This window comes from Pleurodeles waltl, chromosome 3_1 (assembly GCF_031143425.1).
Source record: "Pleurodeles waltl isolate 20211129_DDA chromosome 3_1, aPleWal1.hap1.20221129, whole genome shotgun sequence".
In the NCBI taxonomy this organism is placed as follows: domain Eukaryota; kingdom Metazoa; phylum Chordata; class Amphibia; order Caudata; family Salamandridae; genus Pleurodeles; species Pleurodeles waltl.
In genome coordinates, this window is record NC_090440.1 from 1704125447 (window position 1) to 1704152387 (window position 26941).

Below are 26941 nucleotides of genomic sequence, written 5' to 3' on the forward strand. Positions count from 1 at the left end.
TTTTCTGGACTGTTGGATCCATTCCTCCTCCATCACTTGTCCCCACCACTGCAATGGCTAGGGTTTCTGGGCAGAAATGGCCAGCAGTCCTGGATTATTTGTAGCATCTCAAGATGCAGGTATTTGTTACTCTTTAGGCTGCCAGCCACTGTATTGAACGGAGCTTCACGGAAACGTGGGCAAGGTGATTAGGGACACAACCATTCCAATTCCAGAGGAGGGCAAACATGCAATTAGTTTATTAGGGCAAAAATATGTCAACACCTAGTCTTTCAGGGTATGGGAGCTTCAAGAGATTGTGCTGGGTTTAAAATTCAGCATATTTAGGTGGGGGCAGAAAGCTTGACTTTGCTGGCCTGATTTGCAAGCTTTTCCCAGGCTGGCATTTAATGATTAATGTGGATTCCAGCCATGAGCTAGACATGTTGCCCAACAGCCTTTTCCTGAGGCAGATGTGAGGGGAGGGCACTTGAGGAACAATGGGCCTCTTCCTGAGCTGAAAAGGATTGATGACAACCTGGTTCACAATGCAGCGAGACAGAGCAGAGAGTTGGTCCTGCTTATGGGTGGAAATATTGTCTCACTCACACATCCTTGGGGCCAGGGACGCCAAACATGCATAGGCTCTGCCCAATGTACACACATGCACATTCACACACGTACTCTTGCACACGATGTAGGGAAAAGATAGTCACCGGTATTGTGATCATCATTACTCACCAGGGAAGGTGCTCAATGGGAAGATGAAGGGAGGAGTACTTTGAGTATTTCTTTACCAGATAGGATCTACCTGCATGTCTGCGATTTACAACAAGCACTTGTGCTCTTCACAGCTTATCAGGAAGTGGTACCTGAAGGGGGTAAACCGTTGCAGGGTGGTACAGCACAAGCACTCAAAACTTACCCAATAGTAGTAGGCGCTTGTTAATTTGACTGATCCTGCAGCAAACACTATTCACCTCAAGTGGTGGTTCCTTCCTATAGGAAGCCGATATTCCCCAGGGATTGCCCCCTGTACTAATATTAGAAGCACCGCAACATTGCCCCTATTTCATCATTGAAACCTATTTTCTCCTTGGGTCGTTCAGTATTTGTTTTTTAAATTATTCAGGGACACAATGTTGATATTTTTTTCTGCTAATATAGTATAAACGTGCCACATCTTGTGTTCCTTTCTTTTTCACAATGGTGTGGATTTTTTTGTTTTAGGAGCGTTTCATTCGCCTTCTACTTCCGCCCCACCATGATGGCAGGTTATATTCTGCCTGTTTTGGTCTACGAGGAATTGGGATGCTCTGTCAAAAAGGAAAATCTCAATCTGAGGCTTTCTGGAAGGGAGATCTGTTGTTTTATGAAATACAAAAACTGTACATTCGAGTGAAAACATTTCATAGATTGTCAGTGGTGATTTGTTTCTCTTTCCTGCACTCAGAGCAATATGGAAACTCAATACAGGGAGACACAAAGCCAAGAAACGGGCAGAAGAATTGACAGTGAAACTTTCAAGACGGTGAAACCTGATTGCTGGGACAGTGAGACATGGGCACCGATGTGGGGAGACCTGGTTTGAGGGAGGCTCAAAAGCTAGGATGGGGTAAAAATAAACGTCAGGGCATGGAGACTTGTATACTGCTACAGGGAGACATGCACTCTGGGACTGGGGCAGACACATCAACAATGTGATACACGGATGCTGGGAGAAGGAAAAGTAGGCACTTGGATGGCAAGGCATGGGCTCCGTGATGTGGAGGCAGGAACACAGGGAATGGGAGTGTGGGTGTCAGATGTGTAAATGGGGAATAGGACACTCGAGCAGGGAGAATTAGAAAACCAAAGGCAGAGAAAAGGGTTTTTGAGGCAGAAACACAGACGTTTACTCCTTACAGTGTAATATAACATGAATCTGGCATCCTATATTAATTGTCTTCAATAGCTTTACTGCAGTACCATCCCAGCTGGAATGCCTTTCTCTGTGGCCTGCGACCAGTCCTCGCACTGGGACCCTGCATCCTGAGAGAGATTCCTGAGCATCAATCACACTTCAGGCTTCATCATGAAATATGACGTGGTTGCGGCTGGCCCATGATGATGGATTCACCGCCGTGTCACAGTCCTTTGTTGAGGGAGATACGGACAAAGAGAGCATTACCTCTGGGCACCTCTTCATCATGCCATCAACACTCCGAGGGACCCACCTCGTACCGCGGTGATGAAGAGATGGGCTCGGAGTAGTGAAGATTGCATACATCACCTTAGTAATCGGATGATTTTATTAAGTGACCTGTCAAATGCTTCTTGTGAACTAGATTCTATCCCAAAGGTCTTTCTGCGGTGCACCAATTATCTGAGTAATTAATTAGCCTTCTCTCATGCTGCTCTGCATATGATCGATGCTGGACACTAGCAGAAAGTGACATAGATGCCCGCTCTTCCTCAACAACCTAGAACTCTATTTCTGCCAGTGGGTACACCTGGGTGGGGGTGGCGGGGAGTTCTTGTGGTCGTTACAGTACCATAATACTAGATGTAGATGTATCAGTGAGATGGGAATGATACAAGTACAGTGGAGTGGTGAGTACCAGTGCGGATGAGGAAGTATGAGGGTCTGAAATTAGTGCCACGCCTTGGGTGTGGTGGCAGTTTTGCGGAGAAGACCTCCGAGAGCTGTAAGTGTTAGGACCATGTGCATTGAGCATAGCGATGGTTAAAATATATAGAAGATATGGCAGTCTCTTTGGATGAAAGTGTGCATGTATGAAGACTCTCGGAGAGCAGCAGCAGTCGCATTCTTTGTTTTCCCCTTCGCTTTGGTCTGCCTATTACACAACCTCAGACCCCCAGACTCTTCAAGAGCCCTTCTCTAAACTACGAGCCTTATAGTCTCTTGCGTGGGAGTCTACAAAAGGGTCCTCAATGAAATAATCTCTCGGGCTGGTGTCAGTCATTCCCTAGCTTTTATGGTAGTGCTCAGTGGATAATGTGTTCTGGCACCCCTCATAACTCTGTAGTGAATCCCTGTACTTTTATCTCTGATGTGTGAATAATGCTTGTAACATCACAAGCAAAATCCCTTGTAGAAGGCTGTACGCCTGCAATTTGGTAATTCACCTCTAGGTAGTTAGTGGAGGATCTTTTACTCACAACGTAGTACCGTACACAACTACTTAAACAGAACATGCACATTGTTTTTTCGGTCTGGGGAAGCAATGTCAGACTTTTCCCCCAGACCCTGTTACTGGTAGGGAGTACCTAGCAATATGCATATTAAGAATGTATGTTTAACCAAATTATACCAAATGCCAGATATTAATGACGTATAGGCTAGTCAGTGCTTTATTAGTCGTCGCTCAGACAAGGCTTACTCAGAGTAGGTACTGTCAAGACCAGTGTGCAGTCAATCAATCAGGATATATTTGTATAGCGCGGCATATCATCTGAGAGATAAGTGCTGTGCTGCAGGTATCAGTCAAAGTCGAGGTCAAAAAGCCAGGTCTTGAGTCCCTTCGTTAAATGGGCCAGCGAAGGGGCAGTGCGAAAGTGAGGGTGTTCCAAGCTTTGGCGGTGAGGTGGGAGAAAGAGCATCCTCCGGAGCGGCAGCGGTGGATATGTGGTATCTGTGTGAGGTGAGCGGAGATTCCTGGTAGGGGGTGGAAGAACAGGCAGTGGCTTAGGCGGGTTCTCAGTTGTCGAAAGTTTTGTAGGCGTGAATCAGAAACTTGAATGGCATTTCTTCTGGACAGGAAGCCAGTGGAGGGATGGTGCTGGGTGATGATGGTCGTCTTTGGCAGGTTGAGAATCAGTCTAACGGCAGTGTTCTGGATCATCTTGAGTCTTGGCGTGAGTTCGGTGATGGTGCCTGCGTTGAGTGTGTTGTCGTAGTCTAGTCGGCTGGTGATGAGGGCCTGCATCACCGTTTTCCTGGTACCGATGGGCAGTCTCTTCAAGACTTTGTAGAGCATGCTGAGTGTACACGAGCAGGCTGAAGAGACAGCATTGACCTGACGTTTCAAGGAGAGTTTGCTGTCCAGGGTGATGCAGAGGTTGTCGGCGTGGCTTTTTGGAATGGGGGTGGGTCTGAGCCTCGACGGCCACCAGGAGTTTTTCCAGAGGGTGGTGTGTCAGCCCAAGATCAGAGTTTCCCTTTTGTCTGTGTTGAGCTTCAGGCAGTTGTCCTTCATCCAGACTGAGACGTTCTTCATGCAGTTGTAAAAGTTGGTCTTTGTTGTTGTGGGGTTCACTGAGAGTGAGAGGATGAGCTAGTTATTGCTGGCGTAGTAGATGATGTTGATGTTGTGTATGCAGTCATAAGTATTTCTTTTAAAAATACACCCTTAGGATGAAGTAAAATGTAGAAACCACTTAAAACGAAAACAATATTGGAACACACTCTGTCTCATACACTATATTTCATTGGTGATAAATATTGCCCTTCTAATAGAAGTACTGCATTAGCAACCAAAGGTACATATCTTTAGCAGTGGGATGTTTCCATGAAGATACACTGGAGATAATGTACTTAATAATTTGGAATAGTGAGACAGATATGGTATGAAAGGGGCAGTTTAAGAATTTCACTAAGACACATTGAGTCGTGCTGTATTTATGTATCTACATTTATCACTTATGTTGGCAGCGAGATGACTGAAATAGGTTTTACACAGTATAACTTCTTATAAAACAAGGCGATGGCCGCCCCCCCTTGCACTTTGCCATATATTACTTTTGTTTACAAACATATAGACAGCCAGTGGGCCAAATGTACGTTTGATTTATACAGTGGATCCAGAAGTGACAGACAAATCTAGCAAAGGTGGTTAGCCCCTGAGGATAAAGGAGGGGGGGGGACACTTTTGTTGAGTTAGTGGGTTCTGGCATCTGGTGTTAGAAATCATTAGATGATAGCAAATAGATGCCGGGTGGACTTTGAAAAATGTAGAAATCTACTGCTGCATCAGGCAGCTTTTGGTTTTCGTCCTTGCTGCGCAAAAGGAAGTATTCCACACAAATACATTTAACTTTGAGTTTCCAGAGCCTTTAAAAGCTGAACCATCCTTTCTGGTTTAGAGCTGTGATGCCTCACTGCTACTAGTCCTCCATGTGGGCGAGACACTATTGTATCTCTTTGTGTGCCTCCTGCAACAGAGGAACCACTTGTGAGTATGCGAGTCCCTTCCTGAGATGGACCGCTTTGAAGCGTTGCAGGGCTCGATAGTGTAGGGGCCCGGGAATGTAGCCTGAATGGAAGAGGACAACAGGCCCTCAATCCTGGCGATCTGCCGGAGAGAGGTGGAAGGTTTGGCTTCCATTCTGCGCAGTTCGTGCCTGATCTTGTTTACTTTCCACGAGAGAAAGTTTAGGGTGGTTCGAACCAAGTCCACAACAAAACCCAGGAACACCAGGGACTGAGTAGGGGCAAGAATGGATTTCTGTCTGTTGATGATGAACCCGAGCGACTCCAGGAGGGATATTGCCATAACAGGTGTGATGCCAGGATTTTGGGGGCACTGCCCCATAAGTAGGAGGTTGTCCATGTAGACTATGAGACGGACGCCTTGGGCCCAGAGAAATTACACCTCGGGCCGCATCATCTTGGTGAAGCACCAAAGCACGGAGGAGAGGCCAAAGGGGAGAGATGTTAATTTGAATGTCTGTCCCCTCCACTGTAATTGGAGGAAGCGGTGGTGGGGGGCGAAGATTGGGACGGTTAGATAGGAGTCTTTTAGGCCCAGGCGCACATTCCATTTGTTGGGTTGAAGGATTGCCCAAAGGAGATGGATCCCCTCTATCTTGAAGTTGCGGTAGATCAGTCACTCGTTGAATTCCTTCAAGTTGATTACCGGCCGTTGACCAATGTTGCGCTTGTCCGCCAGAAAACTATTGCTGAGAAAACTCGTTTGGTGGGGAGGAGTCTCTCCTGGGTGGGGAGCATTGCTCATTTGTGCAAGGGGTCCGCCACCACTGTGTCCACCAGACCATATCTATGCCTGAAAATCACTGAAAGGGGGGTGGGGGCTGCGTTGAGTGGGTGAGCTGAAAAACTGTGTGGAAACCCTGCACTGTTAGGAGTACCCACGCGTCAGAGGTAAGGGTTTGCCAGTTGGACAGAACCCTCCTTAGCCTGCCTCCCCACTTGTGATGGAATGCTAGCTGGACACTCACCTTGGGAGTGGGAGGGCGCCTCTGCACCCCGTCACTGCTCCTGGATCCTCTGTGCCTGGGATAGGGCCTAGTCAGATAGAAGGACCCGAACATTTAGGCGTCCTGTTATTGTCTTTTTGGAGTGTAGCCTCTGCCGGGGGTTTGTGGTTGCGAGCGCCCCTACCTCGGTGAAAACCCAGATGGGTGAACGCTTGACCGAGGTTTAGGCCTTGTCAAGCGACGTAAAGGTCTGTATAAATTCGCCCAGTTTGCCTGTAAATCGGTCACCAAACAAACCTCCCTGGGCAAGTGGTCCTGCCACAGACGTGGTGAGAACTCCCAATTTGGGATTGATCTTTATAAGAAGTGGACGATACCTCTCACGTCACCAAGGAAGATAAGGGCTCTTTGGGCCCATCCCCACAGAACATCCGGGGAAATTTGGCAGTGCTCTGCCATGTCTAAAATATTAGTCAGAGGGCCTAAAGCATCTAGAAGCTTGTTCTGGCAAGCCCGCCAGGATCTGTCTATCCCTCTTTTAGGATCACGCATGAATTTTCCCAGGAAGGTGGCCATGTGTTCATAAACCTCAGGGGTCATGGCTACTTTGTCAGCTAGGGATGGGCGGGGGCATTCGGCCCGTAGGCGGTTGTGGACTTTTGTCAAGCGGCTTGTGCAGCTGTCCCGCGACATAAGTTGCTACTTTGTTCCTCGGGGTCCATTTGGCTGAATAGGGATGTAGGAGGAGATCCAGGTCAGGCATGTCGGATGGCCCTTAGGGGTGGTCTTACGGCTGGGGCTCATGGGCTTGTGCGTAATGGTGCCGGGAACAGGACCACAGGCCCCGAGGATGTGGAATCTGTATCTGGGAGGGGGAGTCTGGTGATGGAGGACCAGAGGGTAAGCGCCCCTGGGGCCTCTGGTACTGAGGTGTCTGATCCGGTCAGGAGCGAATTACCATAAAGGCCTTCTTTAGCTGATCAAATGCGTCCATGTCAATGCTGAAGTCAGTCGCCCTCTTACGTTTGAGGTTAGGCGGTGCAGGCGGAGTGGGTGTCTGGAGGTAGTGGGAGCGTAGGCCCCAAATTGTCTTCCTGCTCGAGGGGTGTCTGGCGCAGTTTTTCATGAACTGTACACGTTTCTGCTCCAGGGTGGCCACTGCCTGCTTCACTGCTGACCAGATAGAAGTGTCCATAATCCTGCACAGCTCATCATCTATTGGGAGTTGTCACCTGTTCCTCCTCCACATAGGTATCCTTTGTGTCGCTCATGATGTTTTCTTTATGCAGGGCCAGTGAAAGGGCAGCACCTACTGGGAGTACCAGTGTGTGATGGCAGGCCTGGAGTACCAGCTAAGTATAGTGGGTGATATTGGGGTGGGAGTCTCCCAACCAAATGTTGGAGCCAGAAATGGCTGGTAATGGGTAAGCCCCTGCGACACCTCACATGCCCGTTCGTTCAACAGGGCAGTCCACCACCTGGGCAGGTGTCAAGAGAGACACTTTTAAGCGCATCTATTACAGTAAATATTATAGGTGTTATGCTGCAGGTGGAGGCACAAGAAACTGGTGCAAAACGGGAGCTTGGTCGGCCGTGCTGCTGTATATCAGCAGAGTTTCGATTTCGCAGTGCGCACCGACCGGGATTCCCAATGACTGAGCGCGAATCGCGCTTGCGTAGCAGTGCCCTCTAGAGGTCGGAGGAGCTAACCGCATCGGCCCCAGATGCGCCTATGTGCAAGTTATAGAGAGAGCGGCCGCGGAGGAGCGACAAGCATTCCTGCAGACAGGGTTACTTATATTAAGGGAAAAGATTCAAAATACTGCAATAACAGACAATAAACTTTGAGTAGGCCAAAGCTACTTAATTTGGCTGCGGGAGCAACGGAGAAAGAGGAGGAGACAACAGTGGAGGATGTTGGCATTAAAGACTGTGGATTGGTTGACAATGTTTACTCGGATGATACTTTTTTCCCCAAGTACTGAAGGGAAATGAAGTCTTTCTGTTTATCTTGGCTTGGCTGCTGGTTGAATAAAGTGAGGTAAGAAAAGCATAATCCTCGCCTTAGGTCCTGACATAGAATTCCCTTGCAGTAGACTTAGCCATTATTCGTGAAATAGAGTAGTAGGAGGCTGTGAGGCACCAATGGACCCTTGAAACTGTTCACTAGTACCAGTAGCAAAAGAACATAGTTCCCTTCTCTGGCTTTCTCTGTTAGGAACTTAGCAGGTATTTTTTCCCTATTGCTCTGCTTGAGAAGCCTAAGCTGGCTGGACAGACAACCCACGGGCACTGGGTTTGCACGACTTGCAACTGAGTTGCATCCCACTGAGCAGCGTGTTTAGAAGAGTGGTGACAATATGCCTCGAGCATGTTGGAGAAATCACTTTCTTCTCCCTAGACCAGTGGTCTCCAGACTTTTTAACGCTGCGCCCCCCAGTTGAAAAATATAAAACACTGGCCCCCCCTCAGAAGTTTTCACAGTTATTTTATAAAGATGTCAATGTTTAAATTTGTCTAAACCTATTTAAACATTGCAGTTAAGTACTGTTATATATTTTTTTACTGCAATAAGATGCTTCTGCTTAAAACAAAGTCCTGTTATCTGTATAATGCTTCTTTAGGCCATAGTCTAAACTCCCCCCCCCCGAGATCACTTGAGGCCCGCCAGTTTGAAGACCTTTGCCCGAGACTATCAGCCTACCTGTTCTCGTGTAGCGGTCACCTTCGGCCAGTCTAGTGTCCACCGAACTGCAGACAAGCTTGTGGTTAATAGCTGCAGTCACAAAGACCCATTTCTGTGGTATGCATTATGTAATTGTTGTCCTTTACTCCATTGTCCACCTGTCTGCTCGCTCCCTTGTATTTGGCTTCCACCCGTAGTGGCTAACTTTCTCTCTTTCCCGCCAGCCCTTTTTCGGCCATCCCGTCGCTCCCGGGTGCTTTGAGGTCTTCATGGGCTTGCATAGTCTGCTGTACAGATAATTAACATGTACTTTCCTATGCCGCCTTGCGGTACTCTCACTACCATTCCTGTCCCTACGCACTGGCGTTGCTCTTCATCCGACCCTACCTCTCCTAAGCAAGGCTTGTTTTTGTCTACCGCCCTACTCCATCCGGCCGTGCACGGCGCCTTCCTCACCTCTTGCTCCGTGTGCTGTCCACTGCCGCTGACCTGCAGTATCCGCTGTCCCTGAATGCCCGTCCCTCCCTCCTCCTTCGTCTCCGAACAACAAACGCAATCAATAAATCTTTGTTGGTAAATAATTGCTATTGAGCAGAGTTTTAATATAAATTTATGAGCGCTGTTTGGTGAGTGCTCGAGGCTAGGCGCCGCTGAGTGATGGATTTCAGATAACACTTCTCTTCATTACTGGCACTTTGTAAGTTATTTAAAGCTTGTACACTTAGCGTGCTGTGGGCTCGCGCGCTCTCCTGGGACGGCGCGTTTAAACACACACGGCTAATAAAGAGATTTGCAACTTGGGATATTTTCGCTGCTTTTTTTTTATTCTCGTTTAATTATTTTGAGTGCGGTGACAGTGTTGGTGCGAAGGAAACGAGGCGGCTTCCATCTCGGCTTTCGTAGGGACGCGGCACCACAGGCCAATAGTTGAGTACGAGTTGTGGTAGAAATAGTTCTTAAGTTCCGCGTGAGGTAGGTGACTTACAACTAGCCTGGTGGTGGAAGAAGCCACTCGTAGAGCAAAAGAATTGGTGACCGGGTTGTGTTCTTATAGTTAGACTTCAGTGCCGAGACCGTGAATTTAGGAAGCAGCTAGCTGGTGGATCCGCACATCTCACGCCTACCTGAAAACCACAGAGAGCTATCAGCATTATCTCTCTTCCGTCCCACGGCCCGCATTGCGTCACTCACTTCACAACCATTGCGAACCCCACAGTAGCTGGCAGGCCCCGTTACGTCAGTCTAAAAAGACTCAGCCACTGCTCACCCCCCACACCAACTAATGATGTACAGGTGAACTACCCGTGGGCATATGTGCCACCGAATCCCCAAAGAGCGTGTAAGGCACTGAACCCTCACAAAACGTACGCCGCAGCATTTCTCACAGAGCGCGAGACTATATCGCAGAGAATGCACGCATGCCACTGCTATCTTAGAGCATGCGTGTCACACCACCTCCATACATGACAACATTTCGAGAAAAAAATACATTGAGGAAGAGTAGAGTTTAGACGGAAGACACTTAAAATAAAGCTAATTTGGGCTTTAAAAATCGGAAGTCTCGCGCCTGAATCAGGTCTATTGGCAGGGTATGTACCGCTCACAAATGATGCAAATTCCCGTATACTCTCAAAGCGTTCATGCTACTGTATGTGCACATAACATAACCTCGCCGAGCCTGAACACCCGCCGCTCTCATCGAGCATGTTTGTCAATACACTCTGAAATTTCTAGAGTATGCACGTCACAGTATCTTTTACTGAGCATCCTCAAAGAGCATACGTGTGCTTGCCCTCGCAGAACATGCATGTCACTGCACGTCTTACACAGCGTGTGCACTCATCGAGGGTGCATGATACAGCAGCCATCACAGGTGTATGATAGTGCCCTCAAGAGTAGGGCTTTCTCTCCACGCCCCTGCGATCACAGTGCACGCATCCGCCCATCACTGCACGTTCCTTGGTGTGCCCGCACAGACTATGCAGACTAGCTGTCCCCCGGGCCAGGTCCTTGTATCGGTAGCCAGTCATGAGTGCACGGGCTGCAGGTGTACACTGGCCAGATAGGATCTGACGATTGTCCCTTTGATGTCCCAGTGTGAATGGTGGGTTTGTTGTGCAAGAATTAAAGCAGCATAATTGTCCCTTTGAGGCACCTGGGGATAGAAACCATTCCTTGTGTGGGTCACTCTGGGGTCGCAGCTAGACTGTCCTCTCGTGTCAACCAGTCCGCATTCGAGGGGCGATGAAATGTGTTTTTTAGCAGGTGAGCTTATGGGTGGATTTCAGGAAAATGGTGTAGTAGTATACAGGTCTGTTGCTTTGTTTGTTACGTCTCTGGATCGCGGAACAGATAACCAGTGGAGCAGTGATTGGTCTCCCTCAGTCCCACAACAAAGCTTTAATCTCACACTTATCACTACACATATAGGCCACCACAAAAAGAAGCAAACATTGTCAAAACCACCAAGTCGGGCCTTGGCAAGCTGGTGCAGTTGTATTTTTTTTTCTTGCATGTATACGTCGTAAAGATGAAAGAAAAAAAAAGAAATTGTACTGCCTGAACATGGTGACAAAATGCTTACAATACAAATTTTCAATAAAAAAAATCTATGCGTACACTTAAATGATTCAAGTACTTCCAAGCAGGCAGGTGTACCTAAAACAGGTAAACACACCTTCTATAGTTTTATTAAACATCATCAGAAATGTTGATTCATATTAGCACAAAGACAACATATATATTGGCGTGAATTATTGTAAACTTTGGATATAGCTTAAACACAGCAGTATGATACAAAATGGAAAGAACAGTAGCATTGGTAAATTAAACTTTTGGTCCTCCTGCCCTGCATTTGAAGCGCATTTCTTTTTAGGGGAATTTGCACATTTAATCAGGAAAAAAAATATCCATCACTATGACCGAAGTCGACTAATCTATGTCTTCATGATATTCACTGTACAGAGTGGCAGCAAAATGTGATTGACGATTTAGCATATCAACGGATGAAGAGTGCTGACCAAAAGCCCCTTTTTGCTTGTATTTGCATTATCAGTTTTGTTTACATGACTATCTCTAAGCCAGAACGACCACCTGCTAGATTTGTTTTTGAGTTGAGTGTGGCTTAGTAACATTGCCCTCCACTTTATCTTCTTCATGCAGCTTCAGGACATAAAAAGCACAAGTTCCTCTCCTGTCTGTTTTTTCTCCTATTCAGAGTCTATGGTTTTCATTTGGCTACATTTGAGAGTGCACATATGTGTGTTTTTTGTTTTTAGTGAGTTGCCCTGCGCTTATGTTTTTACAAATTGTCATAGTTACAGGGGAGTTTGTCCGGTTGTTCTGACAGTCTTCACCCTTTAAGACTTCTGAAGCAAGTTCGTGACTGTGCTGGGAAGGACTGTACAGAAGACTTTGACTCAGCAGCTTTTGTGCAACAGGAAATGTGGCTTTCAAAGTCATTTGGTGAGGCATTTAGTGCAAGCACATCATCAGAACTTTGAGTGTTGGTCAAGTGGCATTCAGTTACTACAAAGACCAGAAGTGACATTCTCATCAAGTTGGTGATACCCTGATTATATCAATGTGCATCCACCTTGGAAGCTGTCCATGAGTGTGCATTTTCCTTCGATTTCATAGTTTATTTTATTTTATGACCATTCCAGTGGCAATAGTCTCACAAACCATCCTATTTAGTTTGTTTTGTGAGAACTTCGACCTAGTGAGCACATTTTGCAGTATGTCTCTCTCAGTCTTTCAGCTCCGTCATCTCTGCGGATGTTGTCACATCATCACTCTGGATAGAAGGTTCTTATCTGTCTTTTCATTCTAGTGATATCAGCTCTACTTCTCCCTCTTTAATCCTACTTCACGCAAAGTGAGACATAAATTATAGAGGTCATTTCCAATTAACGACTGCCAAAAGAAGCTTCCATGTATGCTTTCTGAGATGAAGTTACAGGAAGTAGACTAGATGTACAAGATCAATGTTACAGTTTGACCCACTGAATAAGGTTTTTTTTAAAGACGTTCACCCACTCTATTAGTAACACACTTCATCATAAGGTCTCACCCTTATCTCTAAAAACCAAGATGGGCTCAACCATATTCCAGGAAGCACTTTCAGACTTTTCGATCTGCCAGGGTCGTATTTAAAAATATCTCAGGCCACACGGGTATCCACATTTAACAGTGGGTGTCCATGGTATGATGAAAAGAAGGGTCCGGCTGTGTATGGGATACAGTGACCCTCTATCCTAACTTCTTGTCTGCATGAATATCATCAGTTACATCAGTTTCTTGTCCTACTCTATTCAGTATGGACCTAGAGCACACAGGTGTATATGCCCCGCTAAATTTGGTAGTTTGTCAGCATTTCCCATTTACAAAACACAATCTGCAAAATAAGAGAGGGTGGGACATGCCCCTATAGTCATACAATCGAAGAGTACCATCCATCTCAGAACTGACCAGAGGAGGTTCATGATTTAAAGTGCTTCAAGTGTGTGGAGGCTTAATTAAATCAGGTTTGGGCTACAAGGACAAATTCACAGGAAAGGCCACCAGCCTTTAGGTGAAAATATTTCTTCGCCATTGGGTCTCTGCAATCTGAAGGAACCTTTTGAGATGGGGGTCGAACAACTGAGAGGTCTTTCCAAGGATCAGAAAAGACCAAATCTTCCGGGCAAACAGGATATTTCATTAGTGCAAAGAAGTAGCTTGTGAGGCTGAGTCCCTGTTCTCTTTCTGCCACTGGATGCTCCTCCACCATTGATTGTCAAGTCCGGACCTTTAGGCAGAGCTCAAGATTATTCCAAACTGGCATGGAATGGGCTGCATATGTTGCACTAACGTTCTTTAAGCTAAAATGCAAGTTTTGCAAGCTCCAGTTCGGTTTGACAAGCTTCAAAGTTCTAGTGTTTCGGTTGCAGTATTTATTCATTTTTGGGGGGGAGCTTGAATAGCCAACCTCCAATTAGATGCAATGTTTTCTTTAAGTATTGAGTGGCCAGCTGGCTCAGGACAAGAGCAGCTCCATAGCTCTTTTTTTGAAGCTGGCACAGGAAGAATACCTTTTGCCTGGACCTGGATGCCAACTCCCAAGCTGTGCATCGGCAAAGTAATATTGTAAGACTTCCATAGTACAGGCAGTATTTGGTAAGATACTAGGGTACAAACTCAATGGTGCCTTTTTTATTTAAAAAAAAAAAAAAGACTAATAGATGGTCATGTCCTAAGAGTGCTGCTCCAGTGTGGAGATCTGTTCAAGAACACCAAATTGAGGGAGCGGCTTGGTCATGCAGTATAAATGACTGTCAGCTATGCTTGCTATTCAGAACTATCAATTTTTCTGCAGTCTGCACAACACAGTCCTTAGCACAGTTTTGCATACCACAGTGCAGATATTGTTAGCAATTGTAAGTCCCATAATCACTCCTTTCTCATTTAGGAACGATCCATGCATTTTGTAAACTATTACAGTGATTCCCTGATCTGATATAGACTTCTAGCTGCAGATTCCTTACTTTGGAATTCTCCCCAGGTTTCAGGCTGGATCAGGAAGATTTTTGTGAGCAGTACCCCTGCGCACTGGTGGGTGGCATTGATCAGCTCCGTGTCCGTTATCAGCGTCATCTTCGCCAGAAATGACATTGTGGTTCCTACGTAGGGGCCACCCAGGCGCGCCCACTCTAGTTATTTTCTTTCCATGCCAGCCAGCATTGATCCAAAGAGAGCTACCTCCAGTCGCTTTTTGACTGGTCTTTTTCAACTTTTTGACAAAATGTTTTTTTTAATCACTCCTGGTGTATCAAGGGATGTTGTCTAGAAAGATGGGTTTCAAGTCCTGCGGTTCCTGTCATCGAGCGTTGTCCATGACTGATCCACACTGTGTGTGCTTGTGGAGCCTGGAGCACAACCACAACCCAAAGTTGTGCTCCGAGTGCCAAGCCATTCATCTAAAAGGCTTTGAGGGAGCAGTCCCTGAAGCTGATGGTGGGGCAGCATGTAACTCCGCACAGGTCGAGCTCTCAGTCAAGTGGAAGGTCCTGGGACGTGTCATGAAGTCCGAAGTCCTCATCGTCCCACTCAAAGTCTTCAGGGTGATCAAGTAAGTCAAGGCTCAAGAAAAAAAGTAAGCAGTTGAAGAGCTTTTTGACTTCTCCTCGTCTGTCGGCTGCCACAACAAAGGAGCGTTGTCATTCTAGGCCTTGTTGTTCGGAACCTGTGCCTGGGCAGAGACCGCTTCTTCATGAATTTCTGGAAGCTGGAGCAACCCCTGCCCAACTCAGAGTTTTATAAGGGCATGTGCTTCATTTTTTGGCAGTCTGACCCTGCTGGAGTGCATTCTGGCCCCGCTGGGTCAGAGAAAGCCCCATCGGGTTCTGTGCCCGAGGCTTCAGCATCAGTGCCAATGGGTTCTCAGGAATCCACTCCTAGATCCGGACCAGTGCCAGTCGTACCACTTCAACCTTTCCTGGCACCGGTCCCGATGCCAATGCACCCAATGCTGCCTACACCCACTGGTGGCCCCATCCCCATTGTAATCCCTGACTCAGACAATGAACCAGATGGGCATCGCCCAACATGACTCTGACACCAGCAGGAGCTTTGCCTCTTTGTCGGGATCCTGAGCCCTATTCTGCTGGGCTAAGCCTTGGGGAAGAACGGGAGGGGTCGCTGGACCCTTTAGAATACCAGCCTTACAATGAGTTAAAGGACTGGCGTGAGGACTTGGGTGAAGCCAGTGGACTGGACACATCTTCAGATACTGATATGCTTTCACCCCCTCTGTGGCTATGGAGGAGGAAGCCTCTTACGCAGTAGTGGTGGAGAGGACAGCTGAGGTCCTGGACCTTGAGTTGCCCTCAGTGACAGACTCTTGACAGAGTTGCTACAACCCGGAGCTCCCACTTGCTTCCGTTAAGTGATGGCCTCACTGATGTCCTTCTGGGTACCTGGTCCAAACCTAGCACAGGGGCTCCTGTGATTAGGACAATTGCCTGCTGCCATCGCCCCACACTGGAGTACTCAAGTCCCACCCTTGTTTAAGGGGCTACCAACTGCATCAATTCCTGTCCAGCTGCTATGCTGCGCCTGCTGCCCAGCCTCTGCCTGGCCGAGGACGTGGGGCCCACTAGCCGTGTAGTTCAGGTAGCGAGCGGTCTCATCAGTCCACCTCCCCCCAACCCCTCTGCAGCAGCCTCTAAATCTTCCTCGTCTGCCTCTCCTCCACCACCGGCCAGATGGCAACAGGATTTGCCATCACCTGCCCCACTTGCAATCCATTACCTCAAACAGGTGGGTTTTGTGTATAGTCCGACAAGACTACTCCCTTCCCTTTGAGACTGCCCCCCCATCCATGCCCCCATTTTACGATCAGATGATGGAAGATCATTTGTCCCTTCTCCGTGAGGAAGTTGCAGCTCTCTTGGCCAAGGGAGCCATAGAGAGGGTTCTGGTGCCAGAAGTAGGCTGTGGTTGCTATTCCTGCTACTTTCTGGTTTCCAAAAATAGCACAAGTCTTCACCCTGCCCTAGACCTACGAGTCCTCAATCCCTTCCTCAAGAAGAAGTTCAAGATGCTCACATTGGCTCAGGCCTTGTCTGCCCTGCACCTGAGAGATTGGATGGTAGTGTTGGACTTGCACACATCCCGTCCTGCTTGCCCACAGACATTACTTGTGGTTCACTGTAGGTCACAAGCACTTTCAGTTCACCATGCTCCCCCTTGGCCTTGCCAGCATTCCTCAGGTTTTCACCAAGGTGATTGCAGTAGTTACAGCTCTTTTGAGCAGATTGAGGGTATCAGTCATTTGCTGGGGTATTCAGGATATTCAGTGTATGATACCGATGTTTCAGCCTTAACCCTGGATTTCAGTGAGAATGGCTCTGAGGCTGCTGGGCCTCATGGCCTTCTGCATCCTGCTGGTGACACATGCCGGATGGCATATGCAGACTCTGCAGTGTGTCCTAAAGTTCCAATGGGCGCAGCATTAGGGGATTCTCTCTGACCTGGTCTAGATCTCAGAGGGAACTGCACAATATCTTCAGTGGTGGTTAACAAACTGATTTGGCCAGAGAAGCAGATCTCTTTCCCTTCCCCAACCAGATCTGACAGTAGTGACAGATGTGTCAGTTCTGGGATGGCCAGCCATCTGGGAGAGGTGGCAATCAGAGGATTCTAGTCTCCAGAGGAAGTATGACTTCACATCAACATGCCGGAGCTCCGTGCGATTTGACTGGCATTGAAAGCCTTTCTTCCCACTGTCAAGGAAAAGATAATGCAAGTGTTCATGGACAAAACCACCGCCATGTGGTGCTACAACTAGTGTGAGGGGGTTGCGTCACAGACCCTTCGTCAAGAGGCTCTTAAACATCCGGTGAGCTCTCTGAAGGCCAGAGTGGATGTACTCAGCCGAAAATGCCTAGCAGATCATGAATGGTGTCTCCATCCGGAGGTGGCGCAAGGCCTCTTTCAACAGTGGGGAGTGCCTTGGTTAGATCTGTTCGCCTCTGCCGAGAGCATTCAGTATCAGCAGTTTTGCGTGCTGGAGCTTCCAAGGTGACACTCAGAGATGCTTTTCGTCTCAAGTGGAATTCAGGCCTCCTGTATGCCTTTCTGCCCATACCATTCCTGCCCAGAATTCTTAAGATCAAGAATGACTGGGCCCAAGTAATCCTGGTGGCTCCAAGCTGGGCACAGAGAGTCAGGTATCCCGAGCTGCTGAGCATATCCATGCATCCTCCAATCAGACTGCCCCTTCTGGAAGATCTTCTGTCGCTGCAGCAGGGGAGGGTTCTCCTCCTGAACCTGTCCACTCTCTGGCTCTTTGCGTGGAGATTGAGAGGTGGCAGTTGACAGCTTTTGATCTTCCTTCAAAAGACTGTAGCGTCATCTTGGCAGCCAGACGTTCCTCCACCAAAATGGTATACGCCTGTTGTTGGAAGAAATTTGTGGAAAGGTGCACAAACAAGTCTGTTGACCCCCTTTCTGCCTCTGTTTCTGAGGTTCTACTGTTTGTTTTCCTTGCCCAGCAAGGCTCTGCTTTAGATATTCTTAAGGGCTATTTGTCTGCTCTTTCTGCTTTTTTTGCGGTTACCTAATCAGCCTTCCTTGTTTAAGTCTCCTATGTTACATTGGTTCCTCAAAGGTGTTACTCATCTCTTCCCTCCATGCCTATTCATTCTGCCCCAGTGGGATCTTGATTAGGATCTGACATTTTTGATGTGTGCTCCTTTCTAGCTTCTTCACAACTGTCTGCTCAGGCTTCTCACGTTCACAACAGCCTTCCGTGTGGCAATCACATCTGCCTGCAGAGTGAGTGAGCTGCAGGCCTGATCATCTAAGCCGCCCTACCTCTCCATCTATCCTGGCAAAGTGGTACTTTGCACTAGGGCCTCTTTTCTGCTAAACGTGGTCACGCCCTTTCATGTATGATAATCTATCACCTTGCCTACTTTTTATGCACCTCCACATTCTTCTAAGAAAGAGGCGAGACTCCAACCCCTGGACTCAAAAAGAGCACTGTCATTCTACCTTAAACGTACAAAAGAGTTCCGTGCGGATGACCAGTTCTTTGTGGGTGTGTAGATGGGTCGGGTCGTGCAGAAGCCTACGATCTACAGATGGGTCATACTTTGCATTAAGATCTGCTACGCATTGTCAAAAAAGCAGTCACCCCCCGCCGAGGGCTTGAGCGCTCATTCTACCAGAGCTAAAGCTGTGACCAGTGTATTAGCACGCGGAGTTCTGGTCCTGGACATCTGTCAGGCAACAACATGGGCATCCCTGCACACGTTTACCAAACACTACTGCATGAACAGTCAGGTCCGTAGGGCAGGCACTTTGCCCGTTTGGTCCTGCAGGTCTTTCTCGTTTGAAATTGGTTCTCAGACCCACCTCCGGAGATGGTATTTCTTGGGATCTATTTCAAGGCAAGGAATCTGCAGCTAGAAGTCTCTATCAGATGATCAAGTTACTTACCTTTGGTAACGCCTTATCTGGTGGAGACTATATCTAGCTGCAGAGTCCTTACCGACCCACCCATTGTCCCCGGCTGCAAACGGATTTCTAGGGGCAGGGATTTACATTTCAGGGTCTTCGTATTGACACACGAGTGATCAGTGTCCTTCACGGCACCGTGCATTTGGCGTGGAAAGTCATGAAATGAAACTGACGTTGGCGTTTCTGGGTGCCACCTGTTCAGGAACCGCAACGTCTTTTCCGGCGCTGCCAACAACAGACGCAGAGCTGATCGACGCATCTACTGGCATCACAAAAATCTGGCTCTAGTCTGACGCCTGGGGAGATTTCAAAAATAAGGAATCTGCAGCTAGATATGGTCTCTACCAGATAAGGTGTTACCAAAGGTAAATAGCTTGTTCTTTAAGGACCTGGGATAGGTCTTGAAACGCAAGTGTTGATGTGGAAAGGTGCATTAAATGATGTAGCTTACCTTAAAATTTATGGAAATAAAGACATAATATGATACCAATGTTAACTTTTAAGTGCTGATTACGTTACACATGTGCTGCATTGAAAATGTTTGGTGGCTGCTTCAGCACTATTTGAAAGCTTTTTCCCGGGGAGCAGGTACCACATGCATGATTGAATCTTATCTCTCCACACTCAGGATAAAAAAATAAGAATGCACTAGGGGAGACCAGAATGGATTTCCGAGGTATGTGGTGGAGACATGGTAGATATTTCAGCAGGCCTAATCGCAGGAGACCTAAAAGATAAAATCACTGATTATCCAGGTTGTCAATTTATCAACTGTACCTCACTGAACACACTATCCTCTAGTTACAGAAGCATCTTAACGACAAAATCACCCATTTATTTTCAGAATGTCTTACTGCAGGCCACAAGCCTTGAGAGAGGCATTATGTACTTTAACACTGAGAAAAAGTCTCTCTCCCAGACAGATGCAGTGGCAGACGGTCTGTCTGGGGGCGACTGTTCTCTAGATGTTAAAGCAAGACTGATCCTTCTGGCTCCTGTGAGTAGCAGGGGCCAAAGACCCATGAGTTGTGTGCAACCGGAGAGTGGATGGAAGACTTCTGAGATGCAATGGAATGTTAATCATTTAAGATTGCTGAGCCTCTTCCTTCTGTGATCCAAAGTTATTTTGCAAGCCTGCTCTTTGCTAACGCTGTTGCTTTTCTTTTTACAGGGTATGTTACTAAAGAGAAGTGGCAAATCGTTAAACAAAGAGTGGAAGAAGAAATATGTGACTCTCTGTGACAACGGTGTGCTTACCTATCACCCCAGCCTTCATGTGAGTACTGCTAGCTCCGTCTGCTCATTCGTGCTGTGCCTTGGGCAGACATTGTCCCTTCTTGCACATTATGAGTGTTGCTGGTATATGTTCTTGCAGGAGAGGGATGAGCTGGCTGTGTATGGGGTTGTGGACTCGGCTGCACGTTGTAGAAATGGAATTACTATCCCCTATGTTGAAGAATCTTGGTCTCTGCTGGGGCATCAGGCCCATTGGCAATAGTGAATTGATTTGGTTCAAATAGTCCCAACAGTGCCACTCGGACAGCCGAGTGCTTGTGAGTAGGCACGGAAAGTAGAGATACGATACTTAAAAAAAATATATATATTCTTCTTTTTATTAAACAGAGTGGGTTCAAAATCATGGCTATACATTCTACCGTAGTCTTGTTAGTTCCACCAACTGTTAATTGGTGTCCTCACAATACAATTTTCCCAGTCGAGAAACAATGGCACTTGTACGGCCCAATCATTATTAATACAGTTTCCGATAGACCCTGCATTCACAATACAATTTTCCCAGTCGAGAAACAATGGCACTTGTACGGCCCAATCATTATTAATACAGTTTCCGATAGACCCTGCATGCAATTCCACCCCCCCAAAAAAAAAAATACCTCCCAAAAGTTCCCTACAGGCTCACATAGATATGATACTCTTGAGGATACAGTCTTACACTTGCTCACATGTGTAAGAATTTGGATTATTTAGGGTGGTTGCCTTCCTACCTCAAGGAATAATCACATTCTTGTCAGGGTGAACCTTCAAATACTCTAAGTTAACCTAAACTCAACCCCCTGAAAGCGAAAGCATAGAGGACGCAGGCTTAACTTTTTTTATTATTATTATTATTTACTTCTTTTTTTTCCCACAGAATCCAGAAAGGGAAAAACAAAAAAGAATAATTGGTCAATAAGAGTGCACAATACACAGTCAGAATAGGGAGACTGCCCAATGTTTAATCTGAATCTTAAGCACTTCCACTATTATCCCGCACCATACATCACAAATGAATGTCACCGCTGCACTTCCAAGCATCCAGAGGACAATCCGCATGACAGCAAACTACCATCCAGTATTAACCCACCAATTCACTGAGCACAAGGGGACAACCGCCATAGTATATTCTTACCCCTCTACTGCCATAGTATATTCTTAGCTCTAGGCGCAGCATGTGGGCCCCCCAAATAACCCACATTTGGAACCTCCAAAGACCTAATGGGGCACTTTGTGTGTGAATAAGTAAGCCTGTAATTGGCCCCAAAAGATGTCACAATAAATCACACTTTTTAGCCACATTTGAACTGTAGGAGATCACTCTGCTCCACACACAAGCTTCCCAGGCCTGACCAAGAGGAGAACAAGAGAAAGGAATTGCCTGACACCCCACTTTGGTGAGGGCATCAGAGTGGGATCTGCCATATTAGCCAAACCATGGAACACGTCTTCCAAGACGGCACAAACTTGGGTGCAGCACCAAGCCAGATGATTAAAGTGTGCATCATCTCCGCACACCTGGTGCAACATGAATCCGTTGAATCCGGTTGTAACTTAAGCTTAAAAATGAGGAGGGGCGTATGATAGATGTGGTTCAGAAATTTGAAGTGCAGTAGTTTAAGTGGGACATTGGGGGTGGGAGCTTCCTGGTCCGATGACAGCCATAAAACCATCCTTTATCGGATATCACAACTCCCAGGTGTCTCACACAGTGGTTTTGCCCAAGGGATCACAACTGGGGTCTCATGTTGCATGGTGGTGTAAAGCTTGGTCACTAAATATCTAGAGGTGTTAACAGTATGCAACAAAATCAAGGACTTGAAACTGGAGGGTTACCATGGGAAAGTGGGGTATTTGTCTTTACACAGGTCTCTAAATCGATAGTAGAGCCGGCCATCAGTCTGCGCCCAGCACCGCTTGGTTACACCACCAGCCACTGTCTGGGCCCCATGAACCATCAGAGGGCCAGGCCGCCATCTTGAGATATCGCAGCCCAAGCACACCCTCCCCACCCCCCTCGGCTTAACTTATAGTAATGTCAAAATGAAAAATAAAATTCTCAAATTAATTCTAGAAAGAGAGTAAAAACAATAAACAAAATGACAGACATCCAATAAGGGGAACCAGGTATATGAATTGTTATTTTTTTTTAAAGTAGAAATACAGCCAAAAAGCACAAAGCTCTAATGATAGGCCCTGGTTGTGGTAGATGAAGACAAGAAAGACAACGTGCAATGTGAGCCTGACCAGCAGGCAGAAGCTTAGAGCATGGTCCATTCGAGTTCCAGCTGCCACTGGTCAACTAGGGACAACCTGGAAAAGTCCTCTTGTAGCTTGTGATGTTCTTGTGGTTTGAACGGGAGGCTAGTGGTTTGAACAGGAGGCTAGCCGTATGATCCTTGAAGTCCACTTTTTTGTCCTGGGTACCAGAGAGAACAGGTCCAGTTCTCAGGGCTCCTCTCAGTTCAGAGATAGCAGGTCCAGTCTGCTTCTGATCGTCTACAGGTCCAGGGAGTGTTCTGAAGAGGATGTCTGGAGGTGTCACATTCATGCCTGGTGCTAGTTAGTGGATAGGAATGACTCCTGGGTACGCCCTGACCAATAGGGTAAAAATTCCCAGGGCCAACCCTACCCACCTTGGGCATATTCAAGATGGCCAAATTATTTGGCCACTCCACTCCAGGGTCTGGTGATGTGTATGGGAAGTGTACTATGGTAATCCTAGTGTCTTCCCACATCTAACACTCACAATCAGTTTGAGGCAGTCATTGTACCCACAATAAACACAGAGACAGATGTCTAATAGGAGAAAAGTAGAGCTCTTCAGCAACCTGACAGTGGATCCACAATAATTACAATTGTCTTGGCATCCTATCCTCTAACCTTTCAAGTGTGTCTCAAGGGTTATTTCTAAACCCAGAGACAGTAGCCTGGATGGACAAAAGCTAAGTCCTTCAGCAACCAGGTAATGGATCTCCCCTTTCAAGTGTTCCCTATGTGTTAAATGTGAACCCAACAGACATGTTGAGCAGGATTTAATACTGTAGTGTCAAAAGGGATGCCAACAGCCACCACCCTCTTGTTCAGAGGAGTCATCTGTGCTCATTCAGGGCAGCCTATCATTTTCTCCTGGGAGGCATTCACCACCTATTCACGCCTATTCATTGCTAATTACTGGCTGGGAGAAGTTAGTGAACCAATGCAAATTAGTGTCCAAGAACTTCAGCCAGGGAAATTGTAACTTAGTAACTTGCTAAACATTACTTTTCCTTAACATTTAATACAAATCCAATTTCACAATTGAATTATATTCCTTCTTTGCCTCTCGTTTTTGATAAGCTCATCCCTAATCAGTATACTATCTCCCACCAGCGGCATACCGATACAGTGGGTGGTGGCCGTTATTTATGAATCCTGTCTCTAGCTTACTTTGCCGCCCCCAACAACTTTTTTCTTTGGATTTCTCACTACTCAGTTAGCCTTCTTGCCGTCCCACATCTTTACTTTCTTCTTGATTTGCCAGCCTCGAGGTTTATTAAAAAAAGCCCTTTGTTTTCCACTTCATTGAACACATTTCCTTAGTAACCTTCAGTAACACTGACAGCTCAACCCATTGGGAGTCCAACTACTAGAACATATTTGATGCCTTCTTTCAGTTCATAAGCTGTATCTGCTAACCTATCAAACTACCTTTCCATCACATCAAAAGCAGCACAATTTCATACAACAACACTGGTCTGACGGTCATGCGATCCTCTTTACGATTGTTTCACACAGACAGCCATGCAAAGGACAAGCAAAGTCCTCTCAATTTAGTTCGCACTAATGCATAAAATTCCAAATAGATAACCCCGAAGAAACTACCCTGACTTTCTCCCACATATATGATCCTAGCTACTCTCCACCAACACCACCTCACTCCAGACCTTCACACCCGCTTTGTGCCCCATAGTTAATCTGAAGGTGTCTACTCTTTGGTACACACCTGATCTCAACTTCAACAGAACTCACTCACGAACTTAACAAAAATGTCAACTGATCCTCCACTAGTTCAATACACACTGAAGAATCGAAAAATTAAACACCATCTCACTGAAATGCTTGCTCTTAAGGTTGAGCATGAAATAAAGCATGCTTCGAAACTATTACGCACTGCATTAAATCTCAAGCTTTTCATTATCTCACCCACAAACAAAATGCCACAGACATGAATGAATACTTCATTAAGAAAATCAGTGCTCTGCAGGCACAGATCGAAACCTCCAGTCGCGGCAGCCCCCTTTCTGCCATATTAGACTCCCTGAAAACCACCTCTTATTCTGATATTATTCTACAACCATTAAAACACGTTCAGCTGAAGACCTCTCAGAATATTGTTCTTTTCAGAAGCATCTCCGCATCATCCATAAACATGGGCCATATCATAGAACTTCTCCAGATATAAGCACATCATCCACTTTCTTTTCATGGGTAAATCCACAGGACGAATGGCACCAGCCCACCCCAAAAATACTTTAATTAGCATCAACCAGTGCTTTAACTGGTCGGGTACTGAATGCCTGTTTAGTTTGAAAGCCAGAGTGCCTGCACTTCTCAGCAGGGGTGAATTCCTTTTAATAGGAGACACCACTACTTCTCTGTAGCTGTTAGGGACTCTAGTACAGCGAGTGCCTTAATTTCTGTAGTTCCATTTCAAGCACTACCATAAGCTACTTCATTCCCCTTGAGTCCAGTTTTTGCTGATGGTGCAATTCTGAATCCAAGATCCAGAGGTAGAATATGCTCTGAGAGTCACACATGCCAATCATCTATGCTTCATCGACTTATCGGGGGTTTTAATACCATTAATAATAAAGTCCTTTTAGATCTTTGTTATATAAGGACATGTCTGAAACTACCCTAAATTGGTTTACATCATTCTTTTGGACAGACAGCAATTTTTTCAGATCTGTTTATCGGCTCTCACAACCTCATCTCAGTCATCTGTGGTTTGTCCTATGGGTCAATACTTGTTCCTGGGCTGTTCAACTTACACACTGCCCTGTCCCTCTGTAAGTACTCTTTACCAAACAAGAAAGCTCCAAATACAAGTATACTGATGAGAACAAGCGTTTTCTAAAACATTTTCGTTCATGAACCTCCAGCACTGATCTTGCCTCTCCATAATTCATTCCTGAATGTCCGTGGTATACCTTAAACTCTGCACATCCAAGCCAAAAACAGAATTCGCCCTGATCACTGGCTGATCTATCCACTCATAGGCACTAACTTGACTAATTAACAAGCTGTTCATGTATCAAAAACCATTCACATACCATTTTAAGAAAAATGTTGAGTACTTAGTTATGTTTAAGCTACCTCTACAAAAAGGCCTTTTTGCTCATCAACAACCTTTAGGCCATTATCTAGGTAGTCTACTGTCTTGCATATATTGAAGCAATTATTTGCCAATTCCCCCTTCCCACATTGCACACTGTCAACCTTGACTGCTTTACGGCATGACACAGCCCATTTTATCAACAATCAGAAGAAATTTTAACACATTGAACACTGCTACACTTTGTCCAATTTCCAAGCTATTGCCTGATTTGCAAGGTCACTCCCACCAGCAGCCTAGATTATTTGACATGTAAACTGCACATGCCTGATGGGTAGTCAACATCAGTTCTGCCTATCTACTCCGACTTGGAATTCAAAGTGCACTGAAGGAACATACCTCAAGCATTCCTTCTGCTCATGCACTCATAGCATGGAGCAAACTTTACCCACACTGCAGGACTTCTCATCCTCATTGATGTGCTTTGGAAAACATATCTTGCTGCCATCTTTCTCCTCTCTGTCTAACTGAACTGTGCCTTCTCTGAGCCCCCCATCCCCACATGCACCCTGTTTGACGATTGTTATGACACTCCCCTGAAGTTGATAAGTGTACCTCCATGCACAAACCAATTCTCATTGGTCTATGTTACCATGTGTGCATGCTATGTCTCCCTTCTGCCTTACAAAGTACTCTGCTGACAGTGCGGGCTATGCCTGCGCTTATAAATATTCCTAGTGTAGAAATAAATTAAAAATACTCACAACCATCCTAGGCCCTACTGAAAAGTGCTCTATGTGATCTCCTAGTCATGCCAACTAGAACATGCACCTTGAAAAAGTTTCCAATCATTTATTTACTAAGCAAGGGAGGTGGTACGCTTGCAGTTGGGTCATTCTTTTTATGCATTCTTCTTCCTAAGGAGTTTATGAGAAACATACATTGACTAGCACTGGCCACTAGGATTATGTTACATTCCTTTCTATGTACATGCCAGACTACGTATTGTGAGTACCGCTCATGGCCATTAAAAATAGTAACTGTCCCACAGTTAGGATTGGCCCTTGCATTTCTGTGAAAGCTATAACCTTTTCTCTGATGTCGGTTCTGTTTGGGGCCACATTTTTTTATCAATTTTGCAAATGGGCAGAGTTCATAGTTGCGCACACGAATTGCGTTGCAGCCTTGAGCAGGTGGAGCAACAGCTTGATAAAACCGATTATGTTAACTAATAACAAGATGTCGGTTGCAAGTGACAGTGAAACAACAATATGTAAAAGAGAACAATTACAAGTCCATGTTTTATGGGCGAGCTGTGCATTGAAGGAATTCAATGTCACCAGAAAACAAACCATCCTACAAATGAACCATGTTTATTCATGAACAAGTTGTGCAACTGAGGTTCTCTTTTAAATTGATCACAATAAACCCACATTTTCTTTTTTTCCAACCACACCTGGCTGCGGCAGGGTGTGCACCAAATCGGAGCATACAATTTGAACTACTATTTTGTCGGACAGTAC

General features: G+C 46.2%; 1 protein-coding gene across 4 annotated transcripts in view; it reads left to right on the forward strand.

The window, feature by feature from the left end:
- The window catches only part of AGAP1 (ArfGAP with GTPase domain, ankyrin repeat and PH domain 1), a 942320-nt gene that overhangs the window by 609011 nt on the left and 306368 nt on the right, over positions 1-26941 (forward strand). For all 4 annotated transcript variants that reach the window (XM_069225552.1, XM_069225553.1, XM_069225550.1 and 1 more), the window contains one exon: positions 20001-20105. In XM_069225552.1, the coding sequence (XP_069081653.1) occupies positions 20001-20105 (105 nt within the window). The remainder of the gene's footprint in view (positions 1-20000; positions 20106-26941) is intronic.